The sequence below is a fragment of the Pyrus communis genome, chromosome 6 (genome assembly GCF_963583255.1).
Source record: "Pyrus communis chromosome 6, drPyrComm1.1, whole genome shotgun sequence".
In the NCBI taxonomy this organism is placed as follows: Eukaryota; Viridiplantae; Streptophyta; class Magnoliopsida; order Rosales; family Rosaceae; genus Pyrus; species Pyrus communis.
Window position 1 is genome coordinate 14,783,306 of NC_084808.1, and position 14,076 is coordinate 14,797,381.

A 14,076-nucleotide genomic window follows, 5' to 3' on the forward strand; every position below is an offset into this window, starting at 1 on the left:
AGTTGCTTTTAGTTTATAGAGGATGAGAGACAAACTAAACAAAAGCTAAATGTTAAAAAATTATTGGAAAGACCACATTTTGTAAGCAACATTTAAACCATCTCTCTCGTAGAGGTGGAACTTACTTTTGCCCACCTCTATTAGAGAGATAGTTTAAATGTTGTTCACAAAATGTGGTCTCTCTAGAATAGTCGTAAATAAATAATTTATCTTTCTTCCAAAATTTGGGTAATTAATAAAATATTGAGTATTGTTAGAGATGTTAATTTAAAATTTATAGCTAAAATAGTTTTTTTTACATTGATCGCTAGTGAATTTAACAAAAAATTAGAGAATCTCTCGGAGATGCTTTAACAATGTTTTGTCATATGAAAACTGAAAACTAAAACAATTAACAAACAACCAAAGAAAGTAGCTCTCAATTTCAGAAAAATGTAAAAATATGAAAACTGAAAATTGAAAACAAATAGTTATCAACAACATCTCCAAGACACTCTAAAAAACTTATGGTAGCTATTTTAGCAAAAAAAGGAATAAAACCTTGCTCCAAGAGACTCTATAAACGAATCCCTCAATTAACATTGTGAAAAGTCACTCTATAAACTAATAGAGGAGGAGAGAGCATAAGCATCTCCTAGAGAAACTCTAAATTTTTGTTAAATTAACGAGTGAACAGTGGTCAAAAACTATTTTAGCTACTCAGTTTAACTTTTATCTCCAACAACACTATATTTTAACAAACTTTGAATATTTTATTATTAACAACTCAAACACAACCCAGTCATTTTTAAACAACCTTCTGTCTCTTCCTTTTCTCCTTGCTCAAGGGTCCACCTTTGAGTTTTATTGTTTTTTTTCAATATTTAGCAAGTGAATAGTTGCTCTCTAAATTTAAAGAGTGACTGTTGTGGATGCAAATTTCTTCCTCCTTATTCTTGGACAAAATTACACCTACAAAACAAATAACACCTTAGGTCAAGGTCAAGAGCCTCACGCGCCCACGATGATTTTGGGGGGGGAGGGGGGGGAGGGCTTTGACAGAATAACCTCCGATGCCAAAGTTAGAATTTTGAGGGAAAAGTGTTTGGAGAATTTTGAGTGTTTAGCAAGAGTGACGACCTAGCTTTTTAGAGAAAATGAGATCAAATATATAATGCATGGCCGGTCCCCTTGGGAGAGAAGGTGACCGGCCTCTAGTGTATTTTTTGGTTGTGATTGATAGTTTAATTGGTAATTAATGGATTGATTACGTAATAAATCCATTAATTAGCCAATTAACAAAATTTAAAAGGAATGTTTTGGGGGTTACCTTGTGGAAAAGATGGATGAAATAGGTTTTGAATAAATACCTATTTTGGGCACTTTTGACTTGATTGTGAGATGTTTGTCCACTGCTCGCGCGTAGGAATTCCGGTGTGCCTCGAGGGTAATTTTTTCATTTTCACCCAAAAATCCACGTGTTGCCTCTTGATTATTTTTGGCTCCACAAATGCCCCCACACCTGTTGGGCTACTCGCAGAAAAAGGCAATGGGTGTAGAGATTTTCTTGCTTCTGGAAACTTAGGACTGCTTCCTATTTTGATGTTGATTACCTCTTTAATTAGAAATTAGATCCTTCTAGGAAAGAGAAATAAATTTCTCTCAAAGCCTATTTAAGTCCACCTTAAGTGGATTAGTAAATCAACTTTGGAGAGCAATTTATTCTACCTTACAAGAGAGAGAAAGCTTAGAGGATATTTGTTCCCCCTCCTCTAGCAATCTTATACATCTTGCCCGTGCAAAGGATCATCTTTCGTTGTTTGCTTTGTCTTCTCTGCACTGCACATAGGTAAGAAAAATTAAAATTTTCTTGTCTTCTTCTTGGATAGTGTTGTCGCAGGGCAACTATCGAGGTGGTGCGGCACATCGGCTGGTAGGGGCCAGGAGTCATCTCAGCATGGCCCAATGAGGTGTTATGGCAGGGACCACTGCTTGAGCTGCATAGCTTGGCTAGAGCCAAGGGCAGCTTGTGCGGCTGGGGTCGCGGATTGAGGCACTGAGGCGCAGTGCTAGGCGAGTCGCATGGCTCATGTCCTTTGGGCTCTTGGACCTAACGAGGGCCATGCCGGTGATTGAGAAAAATGAGGAGGTCGAGAATGTTGGGCAATGTAGGCCTCCTGCCTGCTAGTTTGAGAGAAAAAATGAGGGAAAAGCCAGTATGGGTTTTGCTCCCCTGCTGAGTACCGTGAATGACATTGGCTTCTTAATTCTTTTTGTTGGGAGAAAGGTAGGCTACTCTCGAAAGATGAGGTAAATGAGATCAAGGTGGATGTATTGGCTCGTCTGAACGCTATCGTGGAGCCTATTATGAATGAAGGTGGAAATGAAGAGATCTTCCCAGCCTGCTCAAGAGATGCTGGTTGAGAAAACTAAAGACTTCATCCGCTGCTTGTGAGGGTCTGCCTGCTGCCGAGAGCTCTGTGATTAACATGATTTCTTCCAATGGGAAGAAAAATAGGACTGCTAGATCTGAGCATGTGGCGCCTGCCATGTCGAGAATGGCTTGTACAATTGCTGATAAGATTACTCAACGTAAAGGTCGTATCATGCCTCCAATGCCTAAGTATGTACCAAGATGTACGTTGGGAGCTAAGTTTTGTTCACATTTGGAGAGGCTTGCTGTTATGAAGAGTGATAAGGTGGACTCTACTGCTAAAGTGGCGCCAATGCCTACTTCCTCTGTTGCTGAGACTGATTTGCCTGCTGGGAAGGATGAGACTGCTCGTATAGGCAGTTGTGAGAAATCCACTAAGCCTGCTTTTAGAGAGGCTGCTGAGATCTGTGTGCTCTTGAAACCAGATCTGCTTGAAGACATAGGCGTTTGTGCCAAGTTTGTTGATGACATTAGAAAGGCTTGTTTGCCCAAGTTCCTTTGCGAAGCATACGACCTAATATAGAAGGACTGCTCTGCTTGCTATGATGTAAATATAGCAAGGCTGCCAAGGAGGTGGCGAAGACTATGGCAGCTGAAGCTTATTCCTGGGTCGAGGAGATCAAGAGGTTAGATTCTGAGCTCGCTGCTTTGAAAGGGTCTAATACTTTTGCCCCCACTTCTCTGCAGCTTGAGACCACTCGGCGAGAGATCGTTGACTTGAAGACCATGCTTGACGTGATCCAAGTTAAGTATGAAAATGCAAAGAAGGAAATTGGATGTTACATACCTTAGATTTAAGATCTTGAGTTTGCAGTTTCTGAGCTTCGTTTCGCTGCTTATGCAAAGGATGAAGAGTTTGATTGTTGCTTATAATTAAGTGATCCACTTTAACAGAATCATCGATAGGCTTGAACCCCAAGTGATGGAACTTCAAGGTGTACTGAAGATTAAGGAAAGTCTGAAGAAGGAAGTGGATGAGGTTTCGAGACCTTCTCTATTTCTCCGGAAGACTTGCTTACTTTTACTTTTGAGGCTTTCATTGGTGAAGTAGTTGGAGAAGTTGGTGTCTGAGGCAGCCGGGGGTGAAGCACTGGATGATGTCATTGCTAAGAGCGTCGCGGTTGTTGAAAGTGTGGCAACCAACTAGTCGTGGGATATCCAAGCTACTGAAGTGTAGTCTTCTAGGTAACCTTTAGGATTTTCTTTGTTTTTCCTTGTAGCTCTTGTTTTGCTTAAACTCTTTTGGCCTTTGCTAGTTGTTTATAAACTTGTTTTCTTCACTTTTTTTCATCTTCGCTTCTTTTGTTAATGACCTAACCTTTAGACTTTATAAACCAATGGCAGGCGTGCTACTTTTCTATAAGCAGATATGCCCGCGCAGCCTATGCAGTCGTATGTGTTGGTGTAGAACTTTGCAAAGTTGTTAGCCATATGGTTGGCAACCGGATGCCTTACTTACAGAATCAGACAAATTCGCGTAACCACTAGGATGTTTAACCTTGGCTTTCTCCAATTCCGTAGGTTGCGTAGCAATTATCACAACACTTTAGGACTTGGGTGTAGGCTGTTCCGCGCATGGCAGAGGTGAAGCTTATCGACAACGTAGCATGTCGGCAGTGGATAAAGCTTCGTATATGCACGCTAGCTTGTTTAACCTTTCACAAGAATGTGCGGTTGTATAAGTCTAGCGAGGTTTTATTGCACGAAGGGTAAGTCGTAGGTAGTCTTCCGAAAACTGTAGGTTACCTTAGTGTACTCAGTAGCAGCTTTAGGGTTCCAAGGCAGCTGTCTATATGGTGTACTGCATAATATGCCCCATCCGTCTCTAGGGCCCGGTTCCTTGCAGATTAGGCCAAGAAACCTAAAATCCTTTTGTTAGCTAAGCCTTGAAAAAGTCCATTGTGGCTATTTCTAGGAATATCGGCATAAGTCATCGTGCATCTAATTATACTAGGGCAGCCAAGCTCATCCATGTCTGGATATTTAGAGTGTAGAGTTTATCCTCCCGTCTTGGTGAGTTGACCCATGTGGGTGTCGGGGAATTGGTTTACCCTATCATACTGGAAAGCAATTAGTTTATCCTCTCGCACTGGTGAGCATGGTTGGTCATTTGAGGGGCGCAATTCTTGCTATGGGTCCCTAAGAAGGTCGCAGTCTTCTTTTGAAGTGCATGAGTGATCAGTTGTTGTAAGCATGCAGCCGAGCCAAGTTGTGATTACTTCTGAATTCTTCATTAAAAAACGAGTGAAACAAATGAGAACTTAGCTGTAAGGTAGGAACTGCATAACAACTGGATAGTCATCGGCTTGTGAGGTGGTGCCTATTAGGCTGTTTGAGTTTTTGGGCTTTGATGTAGCGGGAGGTCATACATAGTACTTCCTCAGATTGTAGGTGTTCCACTGCTTTTTGATCTTTTTGTCATTTCATGGTGGCGAGGGTGTAATTACTTTTACCGCGTACTCTGCTGATCTTGTACGGACTTTCCCAGATGGGATCCATCTTTTTGGAGCCTTCTTTGCGAGCAGTGATGAAGGCTTTTCTTAGGACTAGATCTTTGGACTGGAACTGCTGGATATTGGCCCTTTTGTTGTAGCTAGAGAAGAGCTGCTGCTGGTAAGCTGCGATGTGGGTGATGATCTGCTCGTGCTTTTCCTCTACCAAATCTAAGCTTGTGGCCATCTCCTTACTGTTCTGCTCAATGCTTGGTAGTAGAGTGGTGATACTTGGATTGATGACATTAAGATGAATGATTTCTTCTGAGCCAAATGACAAAGAGAAAGGAGTTTCATCGATTGCTCGTCTTTTGGTGGTGCAATATGCCTACAGACATTAGGGGAATTCATCTGGCCATTTTCCCTTCTTATTGGTAAGGGATTTCTTGAGGCAGTCGAGGATCAACTTGTTGGATGCTTTAGCCTGCCTATTGCCTTGAGGATATTTCGGCGTGGACATGTGCTGCTTGATGCCATACTTTTGGAAGAACTTCACCACATCTTTGCCCATAAATTGAGGGCCGTTGTCAGTGACGATGGACTAAGGGATGCCAAATCAGAAAATGATGTTCCTCCATATGAAGTGCTCTATGTCCGTTTGAGTCGTGGTCGACTTAAGCTCTGCTTCTATCCATTTGGTGAAGTAGTCGGTTGATCATCATGCCTCTACCCCTAGTAGCACGTGGCATAGGTCTTACTAGGTCGATTGCCTACTACATTAACGGTTAAGGATTCGTCTGCGGGTGTAGCTTGTTGGCAGGCAATACTGGTACCGGTTTGTAGCGTTGGCAACAGTCGTACTTTTGTACTAACTTCTTAGCATCTCGGTGCATGGTAGGCCAGTAGTAGCCTGCGTTAAGAGCCTTCTGTGCTAAGTGATTTCCAAAGTGATTTCCACATACGCCTTCATGGATTGAGCTTAGAACCTTCAAGTTATCGAGAGGTGTTAGGTAATGGAGATGTGGTCCGGTGTAGGATTTTTGGATGAGAATGCCGTTCCACATGTAGTAGCGTGTTGCCTTGATTTAGAGCTTCTTAGACTCCAATATATCCGTGGGGAATGTGCCATTGACTAGGTAGTCTACAATGAAATCTTGTCATTTTGGAGTTATACTAACCTGTGACACCTCAACTGCTAGCTTCGCCTCTACGCTTGGCTCATCTAGATACTCCACCGGAATAGAGCGTTTCAGTTGGTGGTCAAAGGTAGAGCCTAGGCTAGCTAGTGAGTCCACATAAGCTTTGTCTGCTTGTGGAACTTGAGTGAGAGTGTAAGTCTGAAACGTCTCAGTAGTTTAGCTAGTGAATAGCTAAGAATCAAAATGAATTGTGAGTTTTTTCACCGCCAAGTCTTTTGCAATTCGGAGGCTTGCTAGGAGGGTCTCGTACTCTGCTTCGTTGTTAGATACTTTGAAGCCCAAAATGATCGCTTACTTGGGCGTCAAACCGTCTGGGGTGACAAGGACTACGCCTGTTCTCGAACCTTTGTAGTTAGATGCGCCGTCGACATGCAAATGCCTAAAGTCTCCATCGGGTAGAACAGTCATGGCTAGGGCATGCTCAGCTACCTCTGAGGCGTCATTGGGCCATTCTGTTACATCGTGAATGGGTGGTATGGAGTCCTGGAGCTAGGGCCATGTTACACGTAACAGGAGATGCTCAACTGCCGGTATTGGGCAATTTCAGAGCTAAATTATGGAGCAAAGGTCTGATAGGGCCGTGTGATACGCATCAGGAGGTGGTGCTCAACTGCCGATACATGTTGCTCCTATGTAGAATCTTTTGGGGCGACGAGGAAAAAACTTGCTTCCGAGTGTGTCCTTCGAGTGTTCGTCTGCCCTTGGCGTGTCTTTTGGGCCGAATTGTTGCTTTCGTTAGAAAACTTTGGATCTGTCAAGGTCTACACCTTTATCGTCGTGCGTCTGGATTAGGCGAAATACTGCGTCATGAGGATGATTGCGTGCATTTGAAGGTAAAACTTAAGCTTCCAGGTTGCAACAACTATCGCCAAAGTTAGCTTTTGAATTTCTGGCAGCATCGATGAGAGCTTTTGAACTGTGGAATACAGGTAGTCGGGCCCCAAACTCTTCTCGTATGATGGTAGAGCTTATTGCTGCTTTAGATATCATCAAACATGCGAATAAGTCCTTCACTGCTTCCGGTTTAGATAGTAGGAATGTGATGTCAGGTACTTCTTTAAGTCCATAAATGTGCATTGGCAAGCCTCGTCCCAAATTGCATGCTTCTTTGCCAGAACGAAAGAGTATGCCAGAGTTAGATCTTCTTTCATGATCAAGTTTTTTAATAACAGATGGTATGCTATAAGTCATTTTTAGAAGGCTGCTCTAGCTATCGAGTCGTTGCATCTGATTATCCTTGCCTTCTCTGCTTTGAACCTCTTCATATAGTCACAAAACGACTCATTTGGGTTCTTCTTAACGTTGAACGAATGGTCAAACTTCTTTTTTATCGAGCATTAGGATGAATATTCTTTTGTGAAAACCAAAGAAAGTTCGTCAAAACTCTGGATGGATTGTGGCGGCAGGGTTTAAAACCAATCTTTCGCCTCGCCTTGTAATGTGGTGGCGAATATCTTACACATGAGATCGTTGTTGTTTCGATAGAGGAACATTGATTCGGTAGCACTTTAGGTGTCTTTCTGAGTCTTCATCTCCTTTGAAGGATGTGAAATGTGGCATGTTGAACTTGCATGAAGGCTTAGCCTGTTTGATCTCATCCGTGAAGGGTGACCTGCTTATGTTGGTCATGTTCTGTCGTAGTGCCTTATCAGTGACTTCGTTGAGTTGGAAATTGCGTAATCACTTGGTCAAGAATCTCTGTACTTCTTCCTAAATTTTCCTTTGTTAGGGTAGCAGAGCTCTCAGCTGCCCGAAGCCTTGACTTGATGGTCTAGGCTGCTCTTCCATGTGTTTGGCTCATCTATGCCGCAGATACGGTGCGTGTGGTACGTTCCTAATAGGTGAGCAAGTTCTTCATAGGCTACTGGTTGAACTTGAGCTAGATTAAGTGACTGCTTCTTTTCGTCCGATGTGAGCTAGAGGATGCTCCTTACGGGTTTAGCAGCGAATGAACACTTCGCTTGGAAGGTTGCTTATGTTGACTATCGATGTGTGATCCCAATCGTGAATGTATGCTCGTTTGTGGGCTTAGTCGAGAGTGCACGCTCCTCCGTGCGCTAAGACGAGAGTATACACTATCTTGGGGGCCCAATCAGGGAGTGCACACTGCCCGAATGCTCGGTTCGTAGCTGGTCGAGTGGCTGCTTGCCAAGACGCTACTGGAGAAGTTTTTTGTCTGCCCTTGTCCTACTTCAAGACACCTCGTCTGGGGCACGTTGCATCTCAGTGCGCTGCAAGAGCTGGTTCACCAAGGTCGTCTACTGTGTGAAGGCACTCGTCAACTTTATGACTTGTCGAGACAAGTGTTGTTCTCTATTTGGGTTGGAATAGCTAGGAAGGAATGCGTCTCCTTAAGTAGTGGAAGTGTGGTAGACTCCGGGCGCGAGATTTGAGTTGGGAAATGTCAAATCTATAGAAAAATGTGGTGAAAATACTTCCAGTTCGATCGTTGGTCTAGAAATTTGGAGTTGGGACGGTTGAACTAATCTTGGATCTATTTGGGCTACTTGGAAGGCTACGGGAGCAGACTGGGCCGCAGGAGTAAGCTAGGCCACGAGAGTGGGTTGATCGGCGGAAGCAGGTTGGGCCACGGGAGTGGGCTGCTCGGTATGTGACGCACATAGGTGTGAGGCTAGGGCTCGTCTTGGCAATGCATTGGGCTCGCATTGGGCTTGAAGTGACATGGATTAGGCATTGGCCTTGGTGCCGTGAGCCTTGGATGGCACGTCTTAGGCTTGCTTAAATGGCATAGCTTGGGCCTTGGTGATAGCACCATGGACCTCGTCGTAGGTGGTTATCGTGGTAGTCGTTGCGGTGATTCCCGCGGTGGGAACTCTTGGTGGTGGTGCCGCTCCACTTATTATCACATTTATCCTTGTGGATCGCCGCGGTCCTATATCTTGAATATTGGAATTTTCACTTGTTGAATTTTCTACATTTCTAGCCATTGTACTTTTCTTTTACGTTTTATCAAAGAATTTTTGCAAATAAAAAATTCTAAAAATAAGAATGTACGAAAATTCTACAAATGGACAAGAAAATAGAAAACCTTAGATGCGAGAGTCTTCTACGAGTGTGGGACTCAACTCTCAATGAAAGCACCAATTTTTGGATGCAAATTTCTTCCTCCTTGTTCTTAGACAAAATCGCACATACAAAACAAATAACACCTCAGGTCAAGGCTAAGAGCCTCACGTGCCCACGATGAATAAGGGGGCGGGGCACTTTGGTCGAAGAACCTCCAATACCAAAGTTATAATTTTAAGGGAAAAGTGTTTGGAGAATTTTGAGTGTTTAGCAAGAGTGAAGACCTAGCTTTTTAGAGAAAATGCGGTCAAATATATAATGCATGGCCGGTCCCTTTGGGAGAGAAGGTGACCGGCCTCTAGTGTATTTTTTGGTTGTGATTGATAGTTTAATTGGTAATTAATGGATTAATTAGGTAATAAATCCATTAATTAGCCAATTAACGTAATTTAAAATGAATGTTTTGGGGGTTACCTATTTTGGACACTTTTGACTTGATTGTGAAATGTTTGTCCACTGCTCGTGCATAGGAATTCCGGTGTGCCTTGAAGGTAATTTTATCCATTTTACCCAAAAATCCACGTGTCGTCTTTTTATTATTTTTTGCTTCACAACTGTTGATCTTGTTATAATATAAACTCTTTAGCAAACCTTTAGCAGCCTCTACTTATTCAAAGAAATCCCAATAAAGCGAAACTTATCCAAACAAAACCCAACATTCACTGGATTTTGGCCTTCCTCTGAAAAATCCGTAAAGCTCCCAACAGTGACGCTTTTGTACGCGCCTATATGCCGACACACATATTGACAGAGGGACTGAGAGAGAGAATCCCAAAACTGAAAAAATGGCAGAGAAGAAAGCAAGCATAACCCACCAGCTTCAGGCCGCGAAGCACAAGTCCGGCAAGTCCTACAGCCAGCTTGCCAAGGAGACGGGCCTCACCAACGTTTATGTTGCCCAGCTTCTCAGGCGCCAAGCTCAGCTCAAGCCTGAGACTGCCCCTAAGTTGCAGGCTGCCCTGCCCGACCTGCCCCAAGAACTCATTCAGGAGATGATGATTCCACCCTTGAGGTCCTACGATCCTAATTTGATCCAGGACCCCACTATTTACAGGTAGGTCTTTTCAATTTCTTCCCCTTAATTAACTTTTTTCTCATGAGTTTAGATTCTAACTTCTAAGTTCTAGCCGCTTAGTATTATGGTTCGGTAGTATTATGGTTTAGTAGTATTTCTCTTGACTTGTAAGTGAAGAGTGTAAGGTTTGAATCTCGTAGATGGTGAGTTCAAACCAATTTATTGCCCATTGTTGCATTATCTTTTTGGAGGCTGATTAGCAGTTTGGATGGCTAATACATTTAATATCTTGTGAGAATTGATTAAAGGCTCGCAAGCTATGAAGGTATCAATGGATTGTATGAGTTGTCAAGGTATCACATTGGTATATTATTAAGTAAGAGAACACTTAAAGCCGACGTGATATACTTAAAATGCAAAACTGGAGCGAAACGCCAACGAAATGATTTGAAACAACCTCTATATGATTCTTGATCAAGCCCAAAGTTTTAATACATTCCATCATTTTATTTGCTGAGACTCGTTCATGGGTTGAGTTCCATGGGTCAATCCTATATTACGTGAAAGAGTTGAGAAATATGTTGGGTAAAGAGTTTGGTTTGGTACTAACGAATTTTCATACACTAAATTATACATTTAATCTTGTAAGTAAAGTTCGATTTCACTTCAAAAATTTAATTAGCATAAACCCTTCTGGTTATGAATATAAGATTAGTTCCCCTGCAGATGGCATACTGCGTGCTTATTATTTTATTTGAGCATAATTGTTTAGTGCAGTACTGGGTGGTGAAACATTAGAGAATTCTAAAAATGATAATGTTAATGAAATAAAGATGTTATTTGAAGGGCAGTACAAAGTTTATATCGTTTGTTGGAAGGTGTACACCTGCTGTGATAGTTACATCTATTACCTTCATGATTCACGAAAATCTTGATGTTAAGAAGTCAAATGAGCTTTCTCTGATTGTTTCCTCAAAGTTAATTATCCTTCTAGCTGGTATTCCTATCATTTGCTGATTTTCAATTCTGCAGGTTGAATGAGGCAGTTATGCATTTTGGTGAAAGCATCAAGGAGATTGTCAATGAGGAATTTGGCGATGGAATGTAAGTTTGTGTTTTGTGTATTGATTTTAACAAAATGCTACTGAAATTGCAACGAATTTTGACATACTGGTAATTGATGATTGTCACTGAGATTGTTATGTGATGGTTGTATGATTGGTGGCTGAGAAAACTGTTGTAAAATTTGTATGCAACTATATGTTATTCAATTTACCTGGCTAGAGAAATTTATAATACCTTTATGTTTCTTTAACATTCTCGTTTTATGATAGTATGTCAGCTATAGACTTCTACTGTTCAGTCGACAAAGTTAAAGGTGTGGATGGCAAGGATCGGGTAGTCCTGACATTTGATGGGAAATATTTACCTCATTCTGAGCAGGTCAGTTGCTATTCCTGCCTTATTTTGATAGTAACTTGTAAAAAAAAGAATTTGAACTGAAAAGTTAATCTAAAAATCTGCAGTGAATTAGTAAGATATTTCAGCAGCAGAATTGATATTCAACTTTTTATAGTTCTTCATGATTGAAAATGATCAACTCTAATCTTTAGATTTAACAAAGAGCAACATTAAACTAAAGCGTGCAAGTTTGACGTATCTTAGTTGGCACCAGCTCATGTGACAGATTGACTGTTTGTTTTTTTTTTTTTTTTTTTTCCCCATATGGGAGTTAAAAGTTATAAATGATACACCAACAGCCTAGGTTAGATGATAATGCTGACCTTCATTTATTCTATTTGGAAAAATTCAAGGCCTGCTAGCAAGGCCGATCCTGTTTAAATGTAGTATGTATTTGTCTTGTAAAAGGCATGTATATTTCTAGACCGAGTCACTGAGAGTCTAGGCCTACAGTTCCATCCTCTGTTTGGAATCTGGGTGACAATTTGGGCCACAACCGGAGTTGATTTCCAATAATCTGGATGAGTTTACAAGTTAGCTCATGCTATGGAAGGTGCTACCTTTTGTGCTTCATGATTGTTGGAGTGGACACTTGATGCCCCTTCTAGGACAATACTTATAGTTGAAAAGCTTTACCAAATCAATCGTCTACATCCTAAGTGTTAATATAGTACCTAAGTGCCTCGGACAAAAAGTAAAGTGGCTTTTTTATGAATCTTCAAATTGTGCTTTGTGGCCTCATTTGGTATTGAGCATTGGATTGGACTGGATAAGATACTATTGTCAAGGTATGTTGAAGGAGGAAATGAAAAAATTGTGACCAACTTGGAGTTAGGAAATGGATTACTCAAGATGAAACTTATCCATTCCAATCCTCCCCAAAATGGTAGGATTAGAAGAGAGAAGTTCCTTCATGTCTAATGCTCAACCGTCAATATGCCTTGAATTTAGAGGGTTCTTCACTCTAATCCAATCCTCTAGCAAACAAAGCATATGTGTCTAATTTATGACTCTTCTTGACTATGAAGCCCTTCAAACTGAAAACATAAATTAAAAAAGACCGGCAAAATCCCATTGACGTAGTTGATTGATTCTAGAAGATGCAGTTTTGGAGAGCTTATTTTCTATTATTTTCTTACTCTTTCTTTCAATTAGGGCACTTTTATAAAGCTTGAAATATAGAAGGGCATTTTTATTGTGCACCAATATAGTTTGGTTGGGGAGACAACGCCAGTATCACAAGTGCATAGAATCAGAGTTGTTGAAGAACCTTGAATAAGTATATTCATCCTATACATCTCCTTCGCTTGGAAATACTGCATAGTGCATGTTAATCAGTCCGAACCACGTTATTTCGTTCAGTTAATATCCTTTTCTTTTGCTTTATTTATGCGTACATTGTTTCATTCCTATTTACAGAAGTCAGAGCACATGGTTTCAAGGTTGCGTTTGGAATGATAATGCACAGCCTCATGCTGAAGCAGGTGATCCATACTTTATGTTTCCTTTATCAATAAAGTCCTTGCATCTCCCTCGAGTTGTCAGTGCCGCCTGGCCTTTTTACACAAAATTTCATTCAGTTGAAATCGTTCGTAATCCTTTGCTTTAATATTGCTTAAAATCTTCACTTTTGATGGACAGAAACCGGAGCAAATGGTAATGCAAGGGAAATAATATGCCGCATACACAGGCAGGTGTTGTAACTTAAGTGTCTTTATCAATAAACTCCTTGTATTGTATGCCATATAGGTGTTTGTGCTGCCTGGCGTTGTTAAACAAAATCTTAGAAGTATCGTGTTGTAAGAAAGTATAAGCACAGCCTCAATCCGAGACAAGTGTTGTCAACGTTGTTCCCTGGTCAATAATTTTGTCTACATTTCCGTTCATAGTTCGGAGAGCTTCCCGACTTTGTTAACAGGATCTTAATAAGTCAATTAGTTGTGTGGTACTTGCATTTCGAATATGAAAAGGGCAGGTAGCTATTTGCGAAGTAGTGCATTTGTACTTCCAAACAGACTCCTCAAGTTTCGTCATCTTGCTTGGCTTCTCTTTGGGTTTAAGACCCTTGTCGCATGGATGGTTTCATTCGAAGGCAGAGTATTGCTTGCTTGCCAGGTATTGGGCATTTTAAGGAGTTAACAATCCTTTTTCTAGACTCTTAAAGGTTGTTACTCAGGTTTGAAAGAGAATACGACATATTTCATTCATGAAAGGGAGAGAGACACGATTTAATACAAATGAAGAACGTGACCTCGTTCGGGCTAGATCTGTTCCTCGCACAGCTCTCTTGGGTTCTTGCCTATCGGGCAAGGTTTAGGCAAGGTTTGCTGCTTGGTGTGCTACATTATGAGTTTGCTGTTAGTTTGAATGGTGCCTATGTGGGGCCTTTGTTAGGCCTTGAGGCTCACAATCAAAACTAACATGGATCTAAGCGTGCCACTGTTATCTTTGTATAACAGACTGTTCTTT

General features: G+C 41.4%; 1 protein-coding gene across 1 annotated transcript; it reads left to right on the forward strand.

Moving 5' to 3' along the window:
- Positions 1–9,806: 9,806 nt before the first annotated feature.
- LOC137736875 (cyanate hydratase) lies at positions 9,807–13,493 on the forward strand. Its single transcript, XM_068476179.1, has 5 exons — positions 9,807–10,185; positions 11,179–11,250; positions 11,481–11,589; positions 13,027–13,091; positions 13,249–13,493. Exons 1-4 carry the CDS (start codon positions 9,917–9,919, stop codon positions 13,063–13,065), a joined length of 489 nt encoding a protein of 162 aa, XP_068332280.1. The 5' UTR covers positions 9,807–9,916; the 3' UTR covers positions 13,066–13,091; positions 13,249–13,493.
- The last annotated feature ends 583 nt before the right edge of the window (positions 13,494–14,076 follow it).